At 58.1% G+C, this 25540-nt stretch overlaps 11 protein-coding genes across 11 annotated transcripts; 8 read left to right on the top strand and 3 right to left on the bottom strand.

Moving 5' to 3' along the window:
- Window positions 1-147: 147 nt before the first annotated feature.
- EHS24_003924 (uncharacterized protein) lies at window positions 148-1072 on the top strand (the record flags this gene model as incomplete). Its single annotated transcript, XM_028619559.1, has 3 exons — window positions 148-282; window positions 350-556; window positions 698-1072. The coding sequence occupies 3 exons, from the start codon at window positions 148-150 to the stop codon at window positions 1070-1072; spliced, it is 717 nt and encodes a 238-aa protein (XP_028472132.1).
- Window positions 1073-1446: 374 nt separating this feature from the next.
- Window positions 1447-2394, top strand: EHS24_003923 (uncharacterized protein; the record flags this gene model as incomplete). The annotated part of the gene is made up of 2 exons (XM_028619558.1): window positions 1447-2167; window positions 2219-2394. The coding sequence occupies 2 exons, from the start codon at window positions 1447-1449 to the stop codon at window positions 2392-2394; spliced, it is 897 nt and encodes a 298-aa protein (XP_028472131.1).
- A 656-nt stretch (window positions 2395-3050) lies between these two features.
- On the top strand, window positions 3051-4735 carry EHS24_003922 (uncharacterized protein; the record flags this gene model as incomplete). Its single annotated transcript, XM_028619557.1, has 3 exons — window positions 3051-3327; window positions 3378-4089; window positions 4138-4735. 3 exons carry the CDS (start codon window positions 3051-3053, stop codon window positions 4733-4735), a joined length of 1587 nt encoding a protein of 528 aa, XP_028472130.1.
- An 810-nt stretch (window positions 4736-5545) lies between these two features.
- Window positions 5546-5941, top strand: EHS24_003921 (uncharacterized protein; the record flags this gene model as incomplete). The annotated part of the gene is made up of 1 exon (XM_028619556.1): window positions 5546-5941. The coding sequence occupies one exon, from the start codon at window positions 5546-5548 to the stop codon at window positions 5939-5941; it is 396 nt and encodes a 131-aa protein (XP_028472129.1).
- A 1519-nt stretch (window positions 5942-7460) lies between these two features.
- Window positions 7461-8603, top strand: EHS24_003920 (uncharacterized protein; the record flags this gene model as incomplete). Its single annotated transcript, XM_028619555.1, has 1 exon — window positions 7461-8603. The coding sequence occupies one exon, from the start codon at window positions 7461-7463 to the stop codon at window positions 8601-8603; it is 1143 nt and encodes a 380-aa protein (XP_028472128.1).
- Window positions 8604-10581: 1978 nt separating this feature from the next.
- Window positions 10582-11442, bottom strand: EHS24_003919 (uncharacterized protein; the record flags this gene model as incomplete). The annotated part of the gene is made up of 1 exon (XM_028619554.1): window positions 10582-11442. The coding sequence occupies one exon, from the start codon at window positions 11440-11442 to the stop codon at window positions 10582-10584; it is 861 nt and encodes a 286-aa protein (XP_028472127.1).
- Window positions 11443-11963: 521 nt separating this feature from the next.
- Window positions 11964-12449, top strand: EHS24_003918 (uncharacterized protein; the record flags this gene model as incomplete). The annotated part of the gene is made up of 1 exon (XM_028619553.1): window positions 11964-12449. One exon carries the CDS (start codon window positions 11964-11966, stop codon window positions 12447-12449), a length of 486 nt encoding a protein of 161 aa, XP_028472126.1.
- Window positions 12450-15164: 2715 nt separating this feature from the next.
- EHS24_003917 (uncharacterized protein) lies at window positions 15165-16918 on the top strand (the record flags this gene model as incomplete). Its single annotated transcript, XM_028619552.1, has 2 exons — window positions 15165-15442; window positions 15490-16918. 2 exons carry the CDS (start codon window positions 15165-15167, stop codon window positions 16916-16918), a joined length of 1707 nt encoding a protein of 568 aa, XP_028472125.1.
- An 808-nt stretch (window positions 16919-17726) lies between these two features.
- EHS24_003916 (uncharacterized protein) lies at window positions 17727-19469 on the top strand (the record flags this gene model as incomplete). Its single annotated transcript, XM_028619551.1, has 1 exon — window positions 17727-19469. The coding sequence occupies one exon, from the start codon at window positions 17727-17729 to the stop codon at window positions 19467-19469; it is 1743 nt and encodes a 580-aa protein (XP_028472124.1).
- A 57-nt stretch (window positions 19470-19526) lies between these two features.
- EHS24_003915 (uncharacterized protein) lies at window positions 19527-20569 on the bottom strand (the record flags this gene model as incomplete). The annotated part of the gene is made up of 2 exons (XM_028619550.1): window positions 19527-19582; window positions 19624-20569. The coding sequence occupies 2 exons, from the start codon at window positions 20567-20569 to the stop codon at window positions 19527-19529; spliced, it is 1002 nt and encodes a 333-aa protein (XP_028472123.1).
- Window positions 20570-20910: 341 nt separating this feature from the next.
- Window positions 20911-25079, bottom strand: EHS24_003914 (uncharacterized protein; the record flags this gene model as incomplete). The annotated part of the gene is made up of 10 exons (XM_028619549.1): window positions 20911-21554; window positions 21595-21881; window positions 21925-21953; window positions 21993-22419; window positions 22465-22821; window positions 23332-23576; window positions 23613-23941; window positions 23984-24584; window positions 24626-24727; window positions 24777-25079. The coding sequence occupies 10 exons, from the start codon at window positions 25077-25079 to the stop codon at window positions 20911-20913; spliced, it is 3324 nt and encodes a 1107-aa protein (XP_028472122.1).
- Window positions 25080-25540: the final 461 nt, after the last annotated feature.

Raw genomic sequence — 25540 nt, 5'->3', positions numbered from 1 at the left:
TTCAAGTGAAGCGGGAGTATTTTTTGATTAGAAACACACTATCGTGATGCGGCCGGGCATGACCTCGCTTGCTTGGCTGTTTATGGTGTGTATTTCAATCGCCCATCATCACCACCACGTTCTCCATCTCCATCGCCATTTTCCATCATGCCCGTTGTCGGTGAAGGATCACAGTCCCCAGAACGCTTTGAGCGCTCTCCTTCACCCGACACCCGGGACATTGCTGCCCCAGGTCCATCAAAGAAGGCGCGTCTCACCCCGACAGACATCCAAAAGTACAAGGTAGGTCGACATCTCCACATCCAAGCAAGCATCCACAGCACACAATCCTGATCCACTTTTTCTCCAGCTCGAGCGCCTCCTTGCCAACCCGGACAAGGAGTACAAGATCCCTCAAAACCTTGGTGCTCCCAAGACTCTGCGTGCGCCCAAGGAGCTGCCGAAGAACGTGACGGGTTCGAGCAGTGCCGCGGGATCGGGCGAGTTTCACGTCTACAAGCACTCGAGGAGGCGCGAGTTCGAGCGTGTAAAGCTCATGGAGGAGCAGGCGCAGGCAGTGAGTAGACCTTGGTGTGCTAGGTGGACCGAGTCGGCGTCAGCTGGTCGGGGTAAAACAACAGGCTTCGTGTCTGACCTCCATCTCAATGTCTGTGGGCCGTACGAGCCCCTTCCCCAGACTGCATTCCTAACTCTCCAGCTCGATGACCAGGCCGCGTTCCAAGCCCGTCAGGCTGCCCGCGACGCCATCGCAGACGCCAAGACGTCCAAGAACCGCGCTCGCCGCCAAAAGCGCAAGGCGGCATCGCGTGGTGACAACCAGGACAGCAAGAGCTCGGCCCCATCTGCACCCTCGGCAACCATCCACGGACAGGGCAAGTTTGCTGGTGGTGCTGGTACCGTTGTGTTCAAGCGGCCTGGCGAGGAGGCGAGTGATGACGATGAGGAAGATGTGGGACCTGTGCCCGCTACCGAGCCTGTGGCCGAGCAGGTGGCGGCGGCGCCTCCGCCCGTGGCTGCGGCGGTGCCGGTTGCGGTTGCTGAGGTAAAGATCACTGTTGTGGACGATGACTAGAGTAGAGCACAGGATTGTAGCAGTACAGCACAGCATGTTATTTTGGGATGTCATGATTGGGATTACGAGCAGTGGCTGAATGGGCCGTCGCAATGTAACATGCAACATGTAATTAAAAGCGACTCTGCAAGATCTGTAAGATCTGTAATCGGCTAATGTGAATGGTGTGAACGTCGGCAATGTGGAGCGGGCGGTCCGCGTCGTGGGTTGCTCTCGAATAGATAGACGACGCATCCTCGCATCATCCATCCTCTCTCTCGCACTTACTGTGATCTTTTCATCTCGCGACCACCACCTTCTTTGCACTTCATACAGCGTAACTGCTGGACATCGCACTCGTTTCGGAACAGCCGCCCGCGCGCCCACTTTCCGCAATGTCGTCACTGTTCGACCTCTTGTACGGCCTCCTCGAGCCTTGGCTACTCCTCTCCCTTGCCGCCGGTTATCTCCCAAAGACAATCGTGGGCATCGTGAAGCGGGGAGCTTGGGCTACGTTTGGCAACTGGAGCGCCTTTAGCTCGGAATGGTTCGCGGTCGTGTGGACCGTCGGTGGTCCCATGGTCCGCGCTGGCGCCGAGAGCAAGGTCGTTCCGCTCCTCCAAGGCCGTGTCCGTGCTGGTGCAGTCGTTCCCGTCGACGTCGCCACACAGTGTGGTGTGGGCGGCACAGTCATCGAAATCGGACCAGGCAGTGGCATGTGGGTCTCAATCTTCTCGGACAAGTACGTCACGGGTGGGCCAGAGGTCAAGGACGGCAAGCCCGTGTTCAAAAAGGGCGAGCGTAGCCGCGTGGATAAAGTGTACGGCATCGAGCCCAACCCTGGTCAACACCCTGCCCTTCGCGCCCGTGCAAAGGACGCTGGCTTGGAGGGCCGCTACGAGATTGTGCCCGTCGGTATCGAGGATATTGCGGGAAGGCACATTGCAAAGGAGAGCGTGGACGCGATTGTGACGGTCCTCTGCCTCTGCAGTATCCCTGACCAAGAGAAGAACGTCGCCGAGCTGTACCAGTATCTCAAACCTGGAGGCCGTTGGTTTGTGTACGAGCACGTCAAGTCACACCCATCCCAGGGAGAGGCCATCAGCCTGTACCAGCGTGAGTCAATGGTCTGGTGGCAGGCTGCAAAGCACACAGACTGACGAATAGGTGCACTCAACCTCATCTGGCCCACGTTCATGGGCGGCTGCGACCTGTGCCGCCGGACCGAAAAGTCGCTGCGCGCCGCCGGCGCATGGGCAGATGTCGACCTCGCCATGCCAGTCGACGAGCCGTGGTGGGCGACCACTCCTCACCTCTACGGTATTCTCACCAAGCCCGAGTAGTTGAATAGACAGTCGCAGCGTGTCTCTTCTGAAATGACAAGGATATTCCTTTCGTTGAACAGGCCCGTCGGTCCGTGACACCGACTAGTAGACCACTGGCCACTGGCCGCTTGTCCACTCCACTGACAGACCGAGGTGCCGGTACTCACATGACTCCCGATTATAACCCACGCTCGCTATATCCCTCAGCATGTGGGGTGGGGCATGTGTCCACGCGGTCATCCTCCCCAGACGGCCAGAAACGGCTGCCTGTTCGATCTGAGGGTTTCGAACAGTCAGCAGCGCAAGGTGCCCCGGACCGGGGCCGGAAACGTGGGGGTGGGGGAGTGACTAACGGACGGCGGAACGACAACCACGGATCCACGGAAGCTGTAACTCCATCTCCCGATCCGAGTGCTCAGGCCCGCACTGCGTACGATATACAGCACGGAAACCTCGATGCACTGCGGACAAGAGACGGCCGGAGGTCTGGCAGAATCATGTGGATATGGATATAGCAGGCTTCGGATATGGACGTAGGACACTTTTCCGGAAGTAGCACCACACAACCGAGGTGTTTTGCCCATGATCCATGCTGATCATGAACAGGATAAAAAGCGGGGCAGCTGGAGACCCCAGAAGCTCACTCGCACGCCCTTCAAGCTCTTTTCTTCAAGATGCGCCTCCCTATCACCCCCCTCTTGCTCGCTCGCAACACCACCACGTCCTCGGTGGCCATCACGGGCAATGTGACCGACACGGCCCTCTTCCTTCCGTCCTCCCAGCCGGGCTGGGCCGAGAAGCTCGACCCTCAGATCAGTGGCTTCTCTATCGAGATGGACCACTGGCGTGACTGGGCTGGTAACTATACGGGCCAGTCCAACGCCTTTGTCAATACCGCTTTGGGTCACCTGTCCGAGAGGACTGGACAGCCGGTCTTCTTCCGTGTTGGAGGTAAGCTTGAGACACAGAGTCGTGAACAGTGGTATAGCTGACAATTCCAGCCAACTCGGAGGACCGCGCCACGCTCAACCTCAGCGTCCAGGTCATGGACGCCGTGTTCCCTGAGGCCACCGCAGACGTCCCTGCCCCTGAAGCCACGAGCATCTCTATCGGCAATGACTTTTACGCGCTGTCGGGCAACCTCCCCAAGGGCACCCTGTTCCACTGGGGTGTCAACCTCAAGGTGCTCAACGCGACCGAGACTCTTGCTCAGGTCTCCCACCTTGAAGAATCGTTTACACGCAACACCACAAAGGACGTTGTGCTCAAGTATGTCGAGTTCGGCAACGAGCCGGACGTGTTTGCTGGCTTTGCGAGCGTAGCCGCCGGGTGGGAGGCCTGGAACGTCGGCAACTACACAGCCACCTGGACAGCTGTGGCCAAGAGCGCCGCCAAGGGTATCGCCAAAGCAGGTGCCAAGCTCAGCCCTGGCTCGTTTGTCAACTTTGGTCCTCAGTTTGGATCGCTCTCATGGACCCCCTCGGCGGCGTTCATGGATGGCATGCTCGCCGACAACCAGGTTGCCAAGAACACGGGCCAGTGGACGATGCACCAGTACTCTGGAGCGTTTGCCGACGGCATTGCGGTCACACCGGGTACCCTTATGGACAAGACCAACATCCGTACCAACATCTCGTCCAAGGCCGACGGTATCCGGTTCACCAAGAGCCAGGGACTGGCGTATGTGCTGTCTGAGACAAACTCGTATGCCAAGTGAGTACACCACGTCTGGTACCTTGACCGCCACTGACATTCCCGCAGCCACGGTATTCCGGGCCTCAGCAACACGGCCGAGCAGACCCTTTGGGCGATCCAGCAGATGCTTCAGGGCGCCAGCATGGGCATCGGTCGTCACCACTTCCACAACGGCCGCGGGTTCAAGTACAACGTCCTCCAGCCTATTGCCCTTGAAGGCACCGGTGTCGACGACGGCACCGGCCGCCAGGACCGCCCCCACATCATGCCGCTGTACTATGCCTTCCTGGTGGTCAACGAGGCCGTGGGCAAGACGGGCAACAGCTACATTGTCGAGCTCCCGACCAACACCTTGAAGCTGTCGGCGTACGGTGTGTTTGAGAACAAGAAGCTCGTCCGCGCTGTGCTTGTCAACACGGACGTTTACACTGCCGACTCGTCTGCGCGTTCCGGCCAGAGCGTCACTCTCTCGGGAGGGTCGTCGAGCGCCACCCTCCGCCGCTTCTCCACCCCCTACACCAACTCGACGACCGGGTTCACCTGGGCCGGCCAGGACTTTGACACGGCCACGAGCGACCCCGTGGGCACTGTCAGCGACGAGGCTGTCAACGGCGGTGTTATTACCCTGGAGGCGTCCAGCGCAGTTCTCGTTTCGTTCAACTGAAATGACGCCCCAGGCGATCGCAGTCAACACGGTCGTAGTTATCGTTTCATTATTCAACTGGAAGGAACAGAGGTGGTTTTGTAAAAAGGGTAGTTGGCACTGCACGCCGGTCAGACCGGGTGCCTAATGCATATGGTGTCACACAACTCCCCACGGTTGTTTCAAGTGACCGGCTGTTTAAACGATTAAGCATATGCTTTTGTTTGGAACAACCGTGGAACGCAGCAATACAAAAATAAGGAAAACATGAAAAAGAAAAGTCCCGAAAGCTTCAGGATATAGGATAATCATGATATTACGTACTCTCCGATGTCTGTTGGCAGCTGGCACCGCCACTCGGCCGCAGCCGACATGGCAAGCGAACGTGTAGCGATTGTAGCGAACTGGCGTGCAAATCAGAAGCGAGACAGTCGACGATGGGACGGGACGTTGGTGCGCGCTGGAGCATGCGCAGTCGGTGTATCCTGATCTGGCACAACAAATCCCTCAGTCGGCCTTCATGCACGGCGAACTGCACTGCTATCAGGTCCCTGGATCCACGTGCCGCACAACGATTGTGTACTTGTGTCTGGTGCCGACGCATGCGACCGGCGATGCACCCTCGTAAGCGGTCGCAAGCGACTTGGTGTCGTCGGAAGAGCGGCTACGGATCCCGTCACAGAGTAGTCTAGAACGATGCATCTGACTATTTGAGACGTCGAGGTTACGCCCTTCACCAGCTCACATCATATTCAACACTCCTCAGGCAACTGAAAGCTCTTACGCCCACGTCTCCCACCAACCACAACCCCACACACCAACCACTCCACAATGGGTCTCATCAAGACAGGTATCATTGCCGGCACTTCGTACGCCGCCGTCAACAAAATCACCAAGGCAATGGAGAAGCAGAACCAGCAGCGCCAGGTTCAGCCCCACCCGCCCTGCAACTGCCCTCACTGTCCATACTCGAGCCACGCCATCTACGGCTCGCCCACGTACGTTGGAGCCCAACCCAATGGCCAAGGCTCGCAGAACCCGAACCCGTACACAAACGCAGGCGCTGCCCAGCGTGGCTTGGGCGCAGCACCGTCGTATGCTACACGCAGTGCCGAGCCTTGGGACAGTCACGCCGATGGTCTGCCAAAGTACGCTGGACGGAACGAGATCTTCCACGGCGCTGGGGAGAAGGACAGCTTGTACGGTGACGAGAAGCGTCGTGCGTAGCCACAGCAAATGTCGTCACAAGGGGCCACGGACCCTCAGCTCCAGTCGACAAGCTCGAGTCGACAATGGCAGCATGCCCACGTTGCCACGACACATCCCGCACGTATTGTTTCAACTCCGAACCCCGCTGGCCGCTGGTGTGGTGTTGTGCGTGAGGCAATGGTCCCTTCCGTTCTGTTCCCTTCCGTTCTGCCTCCGAGAGTTACCCTCATGACCATATAGTCTCTGGTTCACTGTACACGTGTTGTCTTGTATTTGTTTTCCGATCGGCCTGTTTCGTGTCGGTGTATAGAACCACATACATCAGATAGAGTGGTACAGGAATGCATGCATCAACTAGCCGCTCTGATACCAGCGACCAGGGGCATGCCAACAGACAAGATGTTTGAAAGTCGCGTCCTTTCACAGAACTGGTGGCATTCCCCACGATATATGTCTGTGCTTCGGCGTTCTAGCCGCGAAACACACAGAATGTGTTCGTTCCTCTTTGGACTGATTTGCTGTTCGGCTCCTTGACTATCGTGCCATCCTGTTGTCCTCTCCTTGAGACCCTTGTTCGACCGGGAACGGCAGGTTGACACGTTCGCCCTTGCGACCAACGCTGTGGGCTGTGGCCTGCGGTGGGCCAAGGAGGGCATAAGGCTATGGACGGGTACTGCACCTCCAGCACAGCTTCCGTGCCACCTTTTGCCCACTCCACCGAACTCAAGACCGACTCTCCGGTTCCTTGCCCGTTCCGACTCCGTTCTCGTGCTTCCTCGTGCTTATGCCCCACAGCATTCCCTGGGGAATGCCACCCTTGTTCCAGTGTGCCAGACGAAACTGGAAGGCGAGCATTTAGTAACCAACCAACCTCGCACAGCCTGGCTACCCGGCCAACCTATCACACCTTTCAGGTTGCAGGGGATACGACACGTCTTGGCAGTCTGGCTGGGGAATCCACCATCGGCGCGTCCGCTTCGGGTGCCGTTCCCACTGACAGCCGCCAACATACTCCGCAACTTTCTCTCGGTGGGCGCTCTGAGCCGCGCGTCGCACCACCGCCTCTTTGGATCCTCGGATCCTTGGGCTATGCATCGAATATGTATGCCTTGAGTGATGCGAAACACCACTCCCCATCGTGTGTTCATTCTTTCTTTCTCGACCATATTTCCGCCCTTGGTGCTTGTCGTTGTTTCGCTTTATCCATCAGTTTTGGAGTCACTTGGGACGCGCCACGCGACAGTCTCCTCCATCCTTCGTCGCCCCCTCCCGCACCACACTTCCTCTGTGCGCGTGCACACCTAACATCTGCAAACTTTCGTTGTTGTTTCCAGCAGCAATGGGGCTTGTTGAGAGCAGGTTGGCACTCAGTCACCTTCGCTACTTGGAAGAGAATGGTAGACTCGAGCAGGGGAACCACTCGCCGTTCGGCCCACATTGTCCATACTCGCTCCCTTTGAGCCCAAATCCTGTCGAGAGGGAGTGGGCTACCGGCACATCGCCCCAACATCATGCACCACCTCGCGGTCAAGGACAGATGTCAGAACCACTCGCGTTGAGACCGGCGTCGATGCCTATGCCAGAGGCCATGTCGGTGCCACATGGGCCGTCTGCCAGCACACATGAGTACTTTGCAGGCGAGCTTCCTCGCCAGATGAGAGAAAACCCAGCTGGGTATCCTGTAGGACAAACCTCTGGTCCACAGCCCATGTCACAACAATATGACCCACGACAATTCGCGCCCCGAATGTACCAAAATCCTGGCGTGGGTATGGCATATGGAGCGGCACCGCCGCATCGGTATATGCAGCCACAATACAGTGGTGAGCGGTCAACGATTAATCACCAGCCACAGGACTTCGCCCCACAGTCTAGACATGGTGCTCAAGGGCCGCCAGTTGTCATCCAGCAGCGCCAACTACCACAACAGCAGCAACATTATTCAGAGCGTCACCACCCCCAGCTGCAGCCACGCGTGATGCCTGTTGTCGAAATGGGGCAGTTTCCTCTGCAAACCACCCCAACGCACACTCCCTCACCTGCCACACCATCACAGCCACAATACCTGGGTGCTCCTGTCTCGACTCATGTCCCGCACTTTCAGCTGCCACAACCGACACAGTTTCCAGAAATGTCTTCGCCTCTTCCCCAGACCCCGCAGGTCACCACTCCCCAACCACATATCAATGTCCCCTTGCCCCAGCAATCCGAGCTCCAGGCGCCGATCCCCCAGCTGGGGACACATTCTTTTCGTGGCACAGACTCATACCCAACCCAGGCATTTCCAGCATCACCGACCTCGGCCCCTACACATGCCTCACACCTTGACGTCGTACCCAGCCAACATCCCACCCCCGTTGCCAACGATCAGCATCTCGCCCGCTTCGCCGACTTACACGCCACAGCCACAAGTGGCAGCGTCGCCTCTCGCATCACAGGCGCCCAGCCCACAGCAGCCCCGTCTATCACATCACCTCGCGCCCGGCGGAGGTACAATACCGTATACCCCAGCCCAAGCAAACATTCCGGTCGGCGGTCACATCCAAGCCGCGCCACCATGCCCCCCGGGTTGCCCCTGCCACTATCAGCCGTGACGGGCCAGAGCCACAGCTACCACCCCTACGCCCATGTGAGGCCGGCAATGCCTGCGACATCTGATTCTGCCGTGTTCTGTCTCTGAACAGGGTGAAAACAGGGACATGACCGGTTTGGACGACCTGTTTGCACGTCGAACGCCTAAACATTGGCTGACAACGACGAGCCCCAAAGGGATTGTAAATGAAGTGTTAGCTGGCGCGAGTAATCCCTGCTGGCAGGGCAGTGCTAGCGAGAGGAAAGTCGATCCGTAACATTGTACAAATAGAGCTTTCCCGCACAATGAAAGGATTTCCTTGTTATTGCGCTCATGTTGCCGGGCGACAATGGGGCGCTCAAGACCCGCAAGGATAGATGGGCGAGAACAGCACCGTCAATATGAATAGTTGTCGGGTGAGCTCCAAGAAGCGAGGACTTCAGCATGGGGTGTTTGAAGCCGCAACTGGGACGGGCTGAACTTTGCTGTGCGCAAAAATACAAACAAAAACATCCGTCATTTCTCTGACTGCTCAACTGCGTGCGTTACCGTTGTCTTACTGTCTCCAAACTGCCACGGCACCACAGTAGCACAGTTAAGCAGTAGCGCTAACGGTCTTTGACGTGGTTCAGACAGCCTTTGCACTGGAATGCCTAGATCCCAAGGTAAGCACTCACCCCACGCGGTTCGAACATGTGCCTGATGCCGGGAGATGCTAGCGGGTGAATTACCAACTCGAACACCTATGTACATGCCTCACAATCAGAACAAGCGAAGCACGGGATCCGGAGCAGGATGTGGGAACCGGGGGCCGTGTGGATCCTGGAGTTTGCGTATTGTTGAGGTATTGGTGCATAGGCATTCCGACCCCCGATCAGCAGGCCTTGTTCGGCTCCAGTGGCCACGAGGTTGAGCACTTTGGGAAAGTTCCGCAGGACGAGACGACTGGGGTGTGGGGAAGCATACGTCTTCTGAAGCTAGGTCACCCTGGCCGAGGGGAGAGACTTGACGGGGACGGGGAAGCGACGAGGACATGGGGCAGGAGGTACCTACAGTACGCGGTCACGTCAGGTCAGTTGAGCGTCCCAGGCAGGATAAATGCTCGGGCACCCAGCCACGCCCTCTGGAGTCATCGATGCACAAGGGACCTCTCTCCACTAGCAGGGAGACGGGGTGTGGCGGGCCATTTCATACGAGGGCGTCGTTCTTGCCTCACAGCATGCATGTACAGTACATACGTAACAATGTACAGATTTGCCTCCATTACGTCGCCATGTGGGTCAAGTGTGATTCCACGCTACATTCAGGTATGGACGTAACGGCATGGAATGGCCATTCCTCTGGGAGCACATGGAGCACGCGGTAGGCTTCTGTTCTTCAAGGAACTTGGGGGCAGTGTGACCCCACGCGTCCTTGTGACCTAACGGCAGTCCCCGCTGCGGTTAGCCCAATGCCGATGTGAGAAACAGTCAGAGTCGAGGCATCCAGACACCCTGGTACCCTGGACGAAGGATGTCTGGATTGGCAAAGTTTCTTGGAATGAGAATGATCCGTGCTGGTGCGGAGAGGAGAGTACAACGTTGGTCGCAGGGCAGTGCTCACCCTCAGTACCCTCTCAGCTCTCAGCTTATTTGCTGGCGTTGTTGTCTGGTAATCAGTTCAGAATGCAGTGACATTGCCGCCACGAGCCACAGGAACACTGAACGATCTGGATTCCGGCATTGGGACGAGCATTCTCATTCATGCCTCACGCGGGGCCTCACGTTCGGATGACAGCATTCACGAGCGAACAGAGCTGAAGAGCAGATCAAGGAGTCTGTACGAGCCTCGGCAGCAGCTGACGGACCCCCGACAAAGCTTGTTGTCGCTGCCGATATCGGACTGCTCATCGGCGCAGCCTGTTATCACATCTGCCTCCGTCGGTTATCTCGGATGATGTTCGCTTGTTGACGTGAGGGACGCCGAAATCCGCACGTTGTCCGTCCTTTAGATCAGCAGAGTACCAGAGTCCTATGCAATGCTCGACATTCATTGGCGCGCTACTACAGCGCAACCGTCATCCCGTGGGGTGCTTTTCTGGAGTTCATTACCGCTTGGAGTGGTTGTATTCCGAATGCCAATGTCCGAGGTGGTCGTGCGGGTGGCGCTCCGAGGCGGACTGTCCCCGTGGGCTCGCTGGACGACGACTGGGGTTTCCTCCACTCCCAGGATCGACTCCCTCGCGAAGGCCACGCCCCTCGTACTCGTACATATACATGGGGACTGCCGTTGCCACGGGATGCGTCTGCGGCGGCTGGCCATACACGAGTAGGTGATGCGGCGGCGGCGGGAGCAAGACGTGGTCTTTGGGTGGTGTGTGAGGACCTAGCTCCTCGCGAGAGAAGCGGACACGGTTTGGGTTTGGTGGATGTGGCTTGTGCGACGTGTGAAGTACGCCAGTGCTACCTGACCGGGGCCGGCTGGCGTGGGAGTGACCTTGTAAACCACCGCGCTTGGCATGCACATCCTGCTTGGCAGTCGTTACGGATGTGTATGCACTGGGTAGCGGACTGCGGCTCGGGCCAGGTGTGTTTGCAAGACGCATTTGCCCTTGTGTGGAAGGAGGCTGCGTGGGTTGTGTCGAGCTGCCGCGTCGCTCGCGATGACCCAGGGGGCTGGGGCAGCTTGGCCTGTGTGGAGTGGACTGCGCACCCAGGATAGAGCTCAGGTTCACGTAGCTTGGTACGGGGGATGAGGGAACAGGACTCATAGGTCGCACGTAGTAGACTGGGGCCGATCTGGAGCGTTCCATATAGGTCGCTGCAGGTATGGCGACGGGGTAGACACGGACAGCCGGCGGCTGCAGGACAGGGATGGCGACGGGCATGGCGATTGGGTGCTGCTGGTAGAAAGGTGGCGAGGGGTGACCGTACGGGCTCTGAGCGCTGTAGCTGGCGTAGTGGGCCATTGCGAGCAGGTGGTACCTTTGATGAGTTGCTTCATGGTAGCTGTAATATATGACAGCGGTAAATCGTACTGGAGTGAGATTGGATTGTCAGCATTACCCCTGTGGGTGACGGACGACGTGGGTGCATGTGTGTATATGTGATGTGCGTGAGATGCTGTCGATGGCCTGCTTACAAGACGGTGACGAATGTGTCCGAGGACAAGTTATGATGCAAACGCAAAGGCAGACGCGTCCGTCCTGCTGATGGACCATTGTGCGCAAGATCCGGCCCGCGGCAGACGTCCGCGGGGCCCTCGGCACCGTCCGCAGTCGCGCCGTCGGCAAAGCGCCGGGTGGCGAGCGGGCGACGAGCGCGCAGGCGCGTGTGGGTGTAGCCCATCAGTCAACGCGTCCATGCAATCAATTGGTTTGGGGGGCTAGTCTCTCAATCTCTCGCATTTCACCCACTCCCTCTCAACTCGTTACCACTACTTGTCCTGTCACGACTCTCTGCTGGCGCTCTCGACGTAATAGCCATCATCATGACGCACAACAACAACAGCAACAACAACAACGCTCCTTATCTGGCGACCACCTCCCAGCCAGTTGCCATCCCCCTCGCCCCCGTCCCGGCTCCGACCTATCCCACCCGTTTCGGCGTATCCCCCACCCACGACGGCGTCTACTACCCCGAGGACGACGAGAGCGGGGGCAGCTTTCCGCCCGCCATCAAGGCCCGCCTCGACGCCGCGGCTCCCAACCACCCAACGGCCTCGCCTCAGGCGCATGACGGGGTTGTGTACCCGGGTCAAGAGGCCGCCGACGAGCCCACGGTCGAGCACCACTCTGAACCTGCCCACCTCACGGCTGATGCCCAGCCGGGCCTCCACAAGAAGGGTCACCATGAGCCTACCCGTGACGGCGGCGTGGGCGGAGCAGGCGACGAGCACAGCCACACCGGCCAGGGCCACGACAGTGTCCACTACATCGAGGGCGAGCGCGGCTGCAACTTTGCTCCCAAGGTCTAGGGGGGTGCGAGGGGTGTGATACAGACAAGTGAGTAAACCGCTGGCGGTGTGAATGCCCTTCGAGTGGTCCTGATAGGGCAGATAACGACCCGAATGAGGGCATCGGCGCACGAGAGCAAGAACCAAGAGCCTAGTCAAGTTGTATATACATGCGTCAAGGCATGCGACAGCGCAACAGCACAGCAGCATGCATGCAGGACGTGAAAGCATGCCAACACGCGGTGCACAGTGTTGTGGGTGGGCAGTGTTCGGCAAAGTGCGGTACACGCCCGCCCGTTGAATCCGAAGGGCGCTCCTGGCCACTTCATTTGACTGACAGACCACCCCTCACCCACAGCGCCTGCGCCGGAAAGTCTACCTGCTGGAGCGTTGCGATGCCACACAGAGGATCGTACCAACCGGTCGGCGCGTGGCTCAAATGGGGTTGCACTCTTGAGCGCTGCACATGGCGGCCAGTGTCTCATTCACGTCCAGGTCGATGCCCACACTCGGACACGATGGCCCCACGGTGTGGCTATCTGGACACTTGCTCATGCGGTTGTGATCGACTCCTGAGCAAGTCGACGATGCCCCTCGTCGGCCACATCACTCCGGCCGCAGTTGCCCCCACCCACGGCGCAGCTGCGCGTATTCTCAACAAGGCTCGGGTGTTGGCGCAGGTCGCACATGCGCACGACACGTGTCCTGACTGTGAGTAAGTATGTGTGAAGGAAACGAAACGACCAAGAGGCTGCTCCCGCGGACATTTTGAATGGATCGAGGGAATGGCCGCAGTCCAGCGGACATTCAGGTTCAGAGATTCGAGCGCAACGAAGTGGTTGTTGCACGGGGGCTGGTGCGCCGTGCTTGCGCTCGCGTTGGTGAGCGAACGACACACTGTGATGGTCTTCCAGTTCCTTTCCCTTCGTCTGCAGAAGCACTCACAATGGTCTGAATGAAGGACCATGGCTGGGTGGGCCGCAAACAACGACCGCCATCATGAACTAGGGAGACCCCCTCTGAAGTGGTGACACCAACTGCAGCACACCTCGTCCTCCTGGCCTCCAGGCCTCCTGACCGCTCACCGCCGAAAGACGGAGCTCCGGCCTCGATAAGAGTATGCTGGCGAACTCGGCGCTCAACTCGGCCAACCGCGCTGCTAACTCCGAGCTACGAGCTTCGTACACCACACGCTTTGGCGTCGCGCTTACACGCGCGCTAGGCGCTAGGCGCTGGGGCCTTCGGCGCCCAGCGGAGTTGCGGAGCAGAGACGCTCCGTCTCATCGGCCGTCCCTTCGCTCGTACAACTAACGTGCTGCCAGGCTCTGTGTTGGCCTGGCCGTATGTGCATGCCAAGACGGGACGAGGCGGCGTCCCGGTCCCACCCGATCGGTAACTTGCTGCTGCCTGCAAAACGACCAGGACAGGATGATAAATCGCCCGTTGCTCAACTTGGGCCTGCTCCACAAGGGGCTGTCTTGGCGCCGCATGGTTGGCCGCAGGGCAAACGTTTGGTGGCCAGTCAGCAATGGCGTTATGGCTATCAATGAGTGGATCCCCACAAACGATATCCGGGGTTACCAACAGGCATGGGCCCATGTGCCCACACGGAAATATTGCGGCAGGTGGGGGTGCACATTTGGGATATGGGACAGATTCGAATACATCTCTCGTGCGTGCTTGTGCCTGGCTCCCGTGGAATGCCCGCGGCGGGCATACAGAGCAGCTCGAGTCGACCTTGGAACTGTTTCCAGTGACCGTGTGCCGTCGGCAAGCTGGGACAGTTCCTGTGAAGACCGTTCAATTCGAAAATCCTCCATTCTTCCTTTATCGTGGCACCTTTTTTACAATGTTTTGGAGATTTTGAACGCAACAAGGGATGCGAGGGCCAATACAATGCCCGTCCAGGTGAATGACTGTGCAGACTCGACGATTGCCACAGTCTTCATGTGCAGCCACAAGCCCGACTGGTAACTACGGGAATCTACTGCTGAGTCTTCACATCGTCCTACCTCGAGACTGCTGGACGATCTCCCTATCACAGACACCTGTGCAGTGGCCCAGTGAGTTCTCTTTGACCTTCATTTTTCGTTTTGTTTTGTTTTGTTGGACCTTCCAACAAAACCTTCGTTTGTTTGGCCATGGGTGAATGACGAGAGGGACTTTTTCCGTGTACCGCGTGCAACCGTGTATTGCCATCATTAATGGCCGATCCGCTCGGCTTCCTCCTGGTGTCTCCCTGGAATGACGCTAGCCAATGCCAAGCAGATCTGGAAGCACGCACGTCCTTACACATCGACACTGGCACCTGTTGTCGTGTACCGCCTGCGCACTCTCCAGCCCGACTAGCGGCGACTAGAGCCGGGAGTTCACAGTCATTGCAGGTGCTCAGAGCAAGCATCCCGAGAATCGCGCAGAGATCTATAATCTGCGGGGGCGGGCTTGGCGTCGTTGTGGCAGTTTGGGGGAGCCGCCACCCCCCCCCCCCCCACGTTGGCTCTTAGTTTACCCTCGTCGTTTCGACGACGCTTGCAGAGGCGCCTACACGCACCAACACATCCCGTGTCCTCCCCCACCTCCGCGGCAATATTCTCTTGGCATCTTGCCCCATGGGGTTCTACAACATCGGCCATTGACGAGAGGTCTTGTTCTTCAGGCATATAAAAGTCAGTTGCAGCTAGAACGTTTTGCTGCATCTTCAACTCAAAGCCTCTTCCCCTTCAATCCCTTTCAACAATGGCTGGTGGTGTCAAGAAGCCTATCAACATTTTCCGCTTGGGCGACCTGGGTGAGCCAAAGGGTGTCTTCAACTGGCGCCTCTGGTTTGCGGTCATTTCCTTTGGCCTACTCGGTGCCGCCCGTGGCATCGACGAGGGTCTCATTGGCGGCGCCTTCCGCTCCAAGCACTTTCAAGACCTCATCCACTACGACTCGTACTCTGAAGTCGAGCAAGCCAACATCAAGGGCAACGTGACCTCCATGGTTCTCCTCGGTTCGGTCGCTGGTTCCCTCTTGTGAGTCGTTACGCCACACTACCCCCCTCCAGAAAACTGACAACCAGTGCTTTCGTCGCGTGTGACCGCATTGGTCGTCTTTGGGCCGTTCGCCAGCTCTGCGTCTGGTGGATCATGGGCATCGCCATCTTCCTCGGAAACCGCGGTAGCCTTGCCGCCGTCTACGCCGGTCGCTTCATTGCCGGCTTTGGCATTGGCCAAACACCCGTTGTCGGACCCGTGTACCTCGCCGAAATTGCGCCAGCGTCGGTTCGTGGTCTCTGCACCTGCGTGTTCACTGGAAATGTCTACCTCGGCATCAACCTCGCCTACTGGGCCAACTACGGTGCCCAGCTCGACTTGGGTTCCAACGTTGCAGCCCGCTGGATGATCCCCAGCAGCATCCACATCATGTTCGCCACCCTGATCTTTATCCTCAGCTGGTTCCAGTTCGAGTCGCCCCGCTACTGGGTCAAGAAGGGCAATGTCGAGAAGGCCACCGAGGTCATGGCAAGGCTCCGTCACCTTGCCCCCAACGACCCCTACGTTGTCAATGAGATTTCCTCGATCAAGGCAGCCAACGACATTGAGGTGGAGGCCACTCGTGGACTGAGCTTCTTTGGCATGGTCAAGGAGCTTTTCAAGGACAGGAACGCCCTCTACCGTGTCTACCTCGCCACCAGTGTTCAGTTCCTCTCTCAGTGGTCCGGTGCTGGTTCCATCACCATTTACGCTCCCGAGCTCTTTGAGATCCTCGGTGTCAAGGGCTCCGAGCAAGGACTTTTGGTTACCGCCGTCTTTGGTCTCGTCAAGCTGTTCGCCGCCGTCTTCTGTGCTCTCTTCCTCGTCGACGTTATTGGCCGCAAGCGCGCCCTCCTTTCGGGTATCACTCTTCAGATCATTGCCATGGTCTTCGTTGCGGCCTTCCTCACGTCGACCCCACAGCTCGGTGTCGACGAGCACTTCCACCTCCCGGACAGCAAAAAGGCCGTGAGCCGCGCCGCCATTGGTATGATCTACGTGTCTGGTTTCGGTTGGGCCCTCGGATGGAATAGCATGCAGTACCTCCTCACTGCTGAGCTCTTCCCTCTTCGCATTCGTGCCATCGCCACCTCGTGGTCGATGATGCTCCACTTTGTCAACCAGTACGCCAACGCCCGCGCCGTCCCCAACCTTTTGCTTCCCCTGCACCAGGGCGGTATCACCCCCGCAGGTACCTTCTGGTCGTTTGCATGTGTCACCATCATTGGCGGAGCCTGGGTCTGGTTCTTTATCCCCGAGACCGGTGGCCGCTCCCTTGAGAGCATGGAGCGTCTCTTCCAGCTCCCCTGGTACAAGATTGGTCGCTACGGCAACAAGTACGCCGACGAGATCGACAGGGCGGAGGAGGTGGCCGACCAGCCCAAGCTTGACGCCGAGGAGCACAAGCTTGACGCCGAGCACGTTGAGCACGACACCACCGCGACTCTTGAGAAGAACCGCGCCAACATTGTTTAAGTGTGCGACAAGGAAAGGGTAGAAGACGTGGTGGTGGTTGTGGACGAATTTTAAAGGAATTAAAGACCAGAGTTTTGTACTGCCACTTGTCAATGCCATGGATTGTGGTTTCCTCTTGCCCCTGTCGCTTCCTGCTACACGTGCTAAAGAAAAGCAGCAAAGAAACCCAAAGTAAACGACAGGTGTCAGTGATCAAGATGGAGGCTCTACAGGCCGTCTGTCAGCACTGGCGCAGTGGGCCTGCCGTAGTGCGCTTCGGCTGTGCGCTCCCCATCCTCACACCACTTGACACATGGATCACCCATATCCATCGACCAGGACGTGCCGAAATGTGACGTCATTGGCATTGCCACGGCAAAACCTTTTCGCTTAATATGCTTCCGTTCGGAGACCCCGCATGTGTGAGTTGCTCCTTTGTTGTGAAGTCAAGGATAACGTCCTGGCAGGCAATGGCTGCATCTTGTCAGCATGTCAGCATATCCCAAGCGACCCGACACAAGCTATTCACTGACCCAGAAGCAGCTGGGAATCTGCAGTGGTTTGGCTCGACAGTATGGAACAAACCCGACGTCATGGCGACCAATGCGCTGCGACACACGTGAGACAACGCCTATAAACGCCAAGCCCATCCCCCGCATGACGACGGTGTCTCTCTTTGTTTTCCTCATTGATCGATTCATCGATTCACCTTTCATGTCCTTGTTTCTTCGCCTCTTCCCACTTGCATCCACCCATCCCGTCATTATAATCCACCTCCTCTAGACGCCTGCCTGTTCACCCATCCACTCCCCTTCCTATCCACTCTACCATGGTCGACCTCGCTTCGCGCCTTGCGTCTCTTTCGCCCTTTGGGCGCAAACAACAGCTCGATACCGACGACTCGGGTGAGCTGGTCGACTCGGGCTCGATCGCCGGTGGTGGTCACGCAGGACGACACACCGAGCTCCAGGACAGCCTGCGTGTGAGCGAGGCGCTTCGTCGCTTCCTGGCCCATGAGAAAGTGATCCGCGACGACAAACCCGATTCGCCGACCCTCAGCCCAACGCTTCACGCTCTCCTGCAGCGACCGCACATCCAGGTTCCCCCCGAGCTCACCGACAGGTCCCACCCGCTGTCAGCGTACTTCTTCAGCTCCAGCCACAACACGTATCTGAAAGCGCATCAGCTGTTTGGAGCCTCCGAAGTCTCCGCGTACGGGTCGACCTTGGCGGCGGGTGCCCGTTGCGTCGAGATCGACGCCTGGGACGACGAGGCCAATGCAGACGAGCCAAAGGTCACCCATGGGTACACTCTGGTTTCGCACATTTCCTTCCGTGCCGTTTGCGAAGCCATCCGCGACGTGGTCGACAAGGAGGCTCAATCGGCTGCCAGTACCCAAAGTGGCGCAGCCGCCCCCATCTTCATTTCTCTCGAGAACCACTGCAACCCCCACGGCCAGAAGCGACTCGTCAATATCATGCAGGAGGTCTGGGGGGACCGCCTCTTGAGCTCGGATGTGCGCCGCAAGGGCCACGAGGAGCAGGAAGGTGGTGCCAAGGTCCGTCTGGACGAGCTCGGATCAAAGATTGTGGTCATCGCCGAGTACTACTTCCCCGGCGAAACGGTGCCCGACGACGACGACGATGACGACGACGAGGGCAGCGATGGCGACAGCGGCGAGCAAGAGGACACCAAGAAGGCCCGCGCCGAGTACGCAAAGAAGAAGAAGGCGACCACTACCACGGTCATCATCCCCGAGCTTGCCGATATTGGTGTGTGTGCACAGAGCTGCAAGCCACCCAACAACTCGTGGTTTGAGAGCGAGCTCGTCGACGGACCACACGACCACCTCATCAACGTGTCCGAGTCAGCTCTCAGCACGCTGCTGTCTCCCCACAAAGACATGATTGCAGCACATAACGCAAACTGGCTCATGCGCGTCTACCCCAAGGGCACCCGCATTTCGTCCAAGAACCTTGACCCTGTGCCCTTCTGGGGTATCGGTGCCCAGATCTGTGCTCTCAACTGGCAGTCGTTTGGTCCTAGCATGCAGCTCAACGAAGCGCTCTTCAGTGGCACCGACGGGTTTGTTCTCAAGCCGTCATACCTCCGCGGCGGCGAAAAGCTGCCCAGCAAGCGCAAGCGCCTGAGGTTGAGAATCGCGGGAGCCACCGACGTCCCGGTTCCCAAGGGCCGTGAGAGCGACGACATCAAGCCATACGTGTCCTGCGTCTTGATTCACCCCGACGACTTGTCTGGCAAGCCGCCGAAGTGCAAGACCGATCACTACAAGCAAGCGCACATTCCATTCCTGCGTCCCGGTCACAAGTCGCCCGTGACCGATCCCTTGTGGGACGAGACCCTCGAGTGGGTGTATGCCGATGACGAGCTCGTCTTCCTGCGCATGCTGCTCAAGAGTGACGACAAGTTTGCCGCCAACCCGACGCTCGCGACAGCGGCGGTGCGCCTCCACTATGCCGTCAAGGGCTGGAATTTTATCCGCCTCATCGACCCGCGCGGCCACGAGACGACCTGCACGCTTCTGGTCAAGGTGGACATTGACGACGCTTAGTAGGACAATGTTAACACTGTACATACATGGATCTGATCGTACACATGACTGTATCCCTTACAGCCGAGCTCCCTTCCACACCACTTCTGACTGCTTATATGTACGGAGCAATGCTTGGAGGTCAGCTTGGGTACATGTCCGCAAGGCTACTCACAACTCTGGTCTACCTCCCGCTGGTGCGAGGGTGTAACCAACGGTAACCCAATGTCCCACTCTTCGCCATAGGTGGCAATGATCTCCTGCGCGTCCGGTTCCCTGAGCCACGCGACCAGCTTGCACACTGGATCACGGTCTTCGTCTGACCGTACCACAATGGCGCAGCTGTTGAGGAGGACATCGCCGCCTTCGAAGAAGACAGCAAGCCCATCTGCCAGCCCTCGCTGCTTGGCGACAATGTAGGTGGCCCGGTCGGTGAGGAGGTATGCGTTGTGCTTGTTGGCGTTGTCCAGCGCCTCCATGGGCGTCCCAGGGACACGCTGGTACCATGAACCCTCGTCGCGTTGGTCGTCCGTCACCCGTGCAGAGGTCCACAGCTGGTGTTCTTTATGCATCGTTGCAGACCCGTCTCCACGGGTGTGGAACGGGGCACGGCGGGTGGCGATGGCATCAAAGCCACCAGCGACGTGGAGACGAGACGTGACTGCTGCCGGATCGTCCCTTGGCCCTACCAGCACAAAGTGGTCGTGGCACAGCATGTCGATGGTTGTCGACCATCCCTCCAGCTCGGCGCGGTCCTCCTCCGCTCGCTCGTACGTCAATCCAATGTCAACGACGCCGGCCTGAAGCGCGACTTGCGTGTGACGCGAGTGGTTGCATACCCACTCGATGCGGAGTCTTTCCCACAGGTCACGCTCCTCGAGGTACGTTTCACACAGCGCACGCAGCAGACCGGTTGGCCCCAGCCCGCCGTTGCCGATGCGGACGACATTGGGGGCCGCTGGGTCCCCATACGTCTCCAGTGCAGACGATGAGACTTCGTGGGGCCTCGAGTTGTCGTGGTACGCGTCCGCCCGTAAGATTTCTGATGACGTGTGGAACTGCTCACGGTGGCCGTGTTGGGAGACAAAGTCGACGCGGTACGTGGGCTTTCGGCATGCCATCGCGTGGATTGTGCGAGAGATGCTGTGGAATCCGTGCAGTGCGAGCACGAATAATGCCTGCTGGGTGATTGGGTACACGTCGCAGTCCAACCACGTCGCCCATATATGGAACAGCATTGCCCACTTGGTCCACTGTACCACTGTGCGTCACCTGACGTTTGCCCACAAACCCCAACGCCAGGCGGGGGGGTACAGAAATGGTCAACTGATCAAGTGGCTTTGCGGCCGGCAATCGGGTTGTCGGCCTTCTCCGGGCCGCCCAGGCCAAGACGCCGAACAGACAGGAAACGATTCAGTACGCGCATCCGGCAACGACAAGTGGTACAGTTTGGCATCTACTTTTACTCATGGGTGGCAGACTCGCCAGAGGCCGCATCGTCAAACTGGGCAAACGCATTCGTAACGTCCTCAAACGCCCACCACTGCTGCAAATCCTCGTCGGCCGCCACTGGTGGGAGGTGCGCCAGGTCCATGAGCGGCTCCACGGGCAGGTGCTTGGGTGGACTAGATTGCTGCGCTTGACTGTTGTTGACTCCTATTGGTGCCGCTTGCGGATCCTGGTCCTCAAACAACATCCTCCATCCTGACGGTGGTCTGGACTGGTCGATCCGTTCGACCATAGCAGCGGATAGTGGGTGGGCACCGAGTAGAATGCCGCGGAACCGGCGGAAGGTGGGCGAGTCGACAAACGCCTGGCGGCTCGGGTCAATCATGGCGGCGTTGGGAAGTGCTTTGCACGGCAGGAATGTCAAGGTAAGATAGAAGGATGGCACGAGAGAAAGGTCGAGTTTGGACGTAATGATGTGGTTCACCAACGCTTCAGACATCGACATCATCTGGCCGGCGAACGCCATGCGAAACGGTTCGCGATCGTGCAGCACAAGCGGCGATGGAAGAAGGGTGCCCGCGTCGGTGCTGAGCTTGAGACACATAAAGAACTCGAGAAACAAGGAGTTTAACACTAAAAAGTGTTTCGACTCGAGGACTGATGGTCGGGTCAGCAAGCTTTGCAGCGCGGCACCTACATTCTTCTTCGGCCACCTCTGACCGCCATTGGCTCGCTGACGCTTGAAACTTGTCCATTTGGTGCCAAAGGACCATGAGGCGCGAGACATCAAACATAATTGAGGTCCGAAGGCGCTGGAATGCGGTGGATACCAGGGCGGCGTGGGACAAAAGTTGACTCTCGTAGTAGAGATGTACGAGGAGTGGCGAGCGCAGCTTTCTGATTTGGCCCAGCGATAGGATCGATGAAAACGGAGTCGCGATGCTGTGGCCACAGGAAAAGGAAGGGCTAGAGTACATGTCGGACCTATGATGTTAGCGTGACCTCTCGTGCACATTTAGATACTCACCACGCATTTTGGTGCGCAAGTGTGTAAAACTGGGGGTCTTCAGTGGACGTTGGCTCATTGTGACTCACCAGTGCCAACTGCAGGACCATCGGCCGGAAACACGCCGCCTCGACAAGGTCCTTCTCCGACTCCTGTCGCGCCCTATCCGCGGCGTCTTGCAGACCCAGCCCATGCCCGATGGACGCAGCATGAGCCATAGCACCATACGGAGCATAGGTTCTCAGAAAACGGGTCTCAAATCCGCTCGCTGGGCACAGCGCAAGGATAAGCAAGCCGATTAACGTTGCCGGGGACGGATTTGCGGATGGGAGGAGGGCAATGTTCGCGTGTAGTAGTTGCTCAAGCCGGGTCTGGGCTTCGACATCCTCAGCAGACGATGACCGCGTAAAGGACATGAAGTGAAGGATGGCGCAACGGAGGAAGGGGTGGGACAGGAGCGGCGTGTCCGGGAGAAGCTCATCAACGGGGCAGGTCCGTCGAACGAGGGTTGTGAACCTGAAGGTTGTCAGTGCTCTGGATGCACCGAGCGGGGTAACGCACTGTACACAGACGTCATCAAAACCAGACTCGGACAGCAGGCCACTGGTAATCGGGTCTTGGAACCGCGTGCGGTCATGCAGGTTTAACCCGCTCATCGCCTGGAGAGAGGTTCCGACGCTGTGTTGCAAGAGCTCCCAGACGGTCTGCTCCATATCGTCACCATCACCGACTCCATCTTCACGGTCGCCAAAAGTGTCGCAGGAAGAGAACGGCATTGACGGGGCCACAGTGTTGTTGCTGGCGGCGAGGAGCCGGCGCATTATCCGCTCCACCTCGGCAGTTCGTTGATCGATGCGCGAGACAATGTCTTTAAAGTCACCGCTGCCGGGTGTGGGATCCGGAAGGCGGACGGCGTCGCTGTCTGTACGCTTGGCATGGTCGTGTTCTTCATCAACGGCAAGGTCTTTCAATTGAAGCGAACACTCAGTCCCCAGCACTTGGCACCGATGGCAGACTGGCGTCGTCGCCGAAAAGACCTCACACCGCGATTTGCGCTTTTGACACGCCTCGCAAGCGGCGATGGCTTTCTTGCTGTGGATGCGCTTCCGCTTCATTGGGGGTCGTTCGCCACTCGTATCGCTTTCGACAAGATTATCGTTGGCCGTCGGGTCGTCCATCGGCATGGAGGTGAGATGTGATAGATGTCAAAAGGTGCGCGGCCCCATGGGCTGGGCATCACTAGAAAGCGGGGGCCAAAGGGACCCAACGGCTCCCACCCGACGGAAGGCCCGACGGGTACATGGAAGTCATTGTCCGAGAATTGACCGAGCGGTGTATCAACCAGCCGCCCATCGGCAGCATTGTTCCACAACAACCCTTGCATGCATAGCTCCCATTGCTGTCAATCACACGTCAAAAGCGGCATACGTAAAGCGTCCTTCGTCAGAGCATGGTACCCCCTCGGTGCCCTGAGCAAAGATGCCAAAGTGAGCCCCAGTATACGGCGAGTCGGACGGGCCCGAACGGTCCAGCACTGCAGTGGAGACTGAGCCGATGGTGACCGCGTGGCTGTCGTCTGCTGCCTGGAAGGAGAAGGAATACGACACGGGTTTGGCCTCGATCCTAAGGTTGACAGGTCCCTTGCTGGAAAGGGGCTGGATAATCTCGAGCGTCTAATGTCAGCGTTAGATCAGAGGAGGTGTGCTCACCTTGACGTCGTCGCTGTTCTCGTCAATCCACCGCATGACAACCTCGCGTTCCGCGCCAGGGTGACGGCTCTTGCGGACTAGAATGGCGGCGTAGGCATAGCAGCTCCAGTAGACAGCAGCTCCAGCCTCTTGGTCGCACGTGCTGGGCTCAAAATCCACAGTGGTGGACCAGGTGCCCGAAAGCGCCACCTGCTTGATGAGAAGCATTGCGGGGCAGTCGGTGTTGGCAATAGTGAAGGCGTTGCCATACAAGGTAAGTTGGCCATTCTTCAAAGCGTGGTGCGGCTTGACAGGGACACGGAGATTGTACCAGTTGATGTCTAGGGCTTCTGAGGACAAGTCAGTCAAAGAGCGTCATGGATTCCACTCACTGCCGGAAAACGAGTCACGCCATCCCGTGTATGTGTTCAGACTGGACAGTTTGGTGGCATCTACAACGTCGAGTGTGATGGGGCGGCCCTTGTTGACCACTGGCCAGCCCTGCTCATTCCACTCGAGTGGTGCCATGAATGTCTCGCGGCCCATTGGCCCGTTGCCGTTGGGTTGCATGCGGACAGCGAGGAAGAAGACCCAGCTGTTTCCGTTGACGTCCTCGACAATGTCCGCGTGCCCGCAGTTCTGAACAACAGGGTGCGGACCATTGAATATGACTGGGTTAATGCCCGGAGGGGCATCGTCGTAGGGGCCCAGAGGCGACTTGGAGCGGTAGATGCGGGTCTGGTGGTCGACATGGGTCCCGCCCTCTGCTACCAGCAGGTAATAATACCCATCTCGCTTGAAGATGTGCGGACCTTCGGTGCACAGGCTGGAGTGGAGAGACTGCCACAGAACCTTGGGCGTGGTGAGGGACCGTCCCGTTTCAAGGTCAATCTCACAGCCAGTGATCACAGCACCGTTGTCTGGGGACAGACTGTGTACGTCCAAGTGGCGACTGGTGCAGAGGTAGACCTTGTCATCCTCATCAAAGAAAAGCTGTGTGCGTCAGTACAAGAACTGCGGTCGGTATGACTCACGTCCTGATCGATGCCGAGGGCGTCAAACCAGATGGGGTCACTCCACTTGCTGGAATCAAAGATGTCGTCGGTGTGGACATAGAAGCCTCGTGACTCGGAACACTGGGGATCGCGTCAGCCGCTGTATAGGCGCTGAGACCGTGGCTCTTACAATTCTGTTGTTGCGTCTGTAAACGCAGCAAGTGGCCATGTAGAACCTTCCCTTCCAATAGCGGAGGGTTGGTGCAAAGATACCGCCACTGGGCTCCACCCTGGGCATGTACAGTTGCGAGGGTCGGGTGAGGGCGTGGCCGATGACGGTCCAGTTAACAAGGTCCCGAGAGTGATAGATAGGAACACCGGGGAAATACTCAAAGGTGCTTGTCGCGAGAAAGTAGTCGGAACCCACACGGCAGATGGAGGGGTCGGGGTTGAAGCCGCCGATGACGGGATTAGTCACTGGGTTGAAGACCATGATGCGCTTGTTCGCTTGTGTATGCGCTGCAGGGGATGGGGGCGAAAATGATGAGAGCTGAAGGTGTTAAGTAGCGACATGCATAATCAGTGTGCGGGGTGAATGCTTTACCGCTCGGCGTATATATGCGGGGCGCTTTCCCCGGGGCCCGTCCACCCGTCGGGAGAGCAGGTGTGCCTTCGGACGGCTGTCTGGCGAGAGGGCCGACATATGGCTCTGCGATCTGTGACGCATGATGACTCTGCGTGTATCTATTGATGTGAGGAGCGAGGGGCTTGGGGGACCGATACGATGCATGGAGTAAGGGATGCGATTGAGCTTGTGCTTGAGAACCCTCGAGCAAACATACCAGTGCGCTCGCACCTACGGAACCAAAAATCGAAGACAGAGAGTGGCACTCACTCACATACAACCGGGAGGAGGGCCTCCGACGGCGAACCTCTCAACACTAAAGGGGTCAC

The sequence above is a fragment of the Apiotrichum porosum genome (genome assembly GCF_003942205.1).
Source record: "Apiotrichum porosum strain DSM 27194 chromosome Unknown scaffold_19, whole genome shotgun sequence".
In the NCBI taxonomy this organism is placed as follows: domain Eukaryota; kingdom Fungi; phylum Basidiomycota; class Tremellomycetes; order Trichosporonales; family Trichosporonaceae; genus Apiotrichum; species Apiotrichum porosum.
The sequence above is the reverse complement of the archived record's forward strand: the minus strand, read 5'-3'. Positions and strand labels throughout refer to the sequence as shown.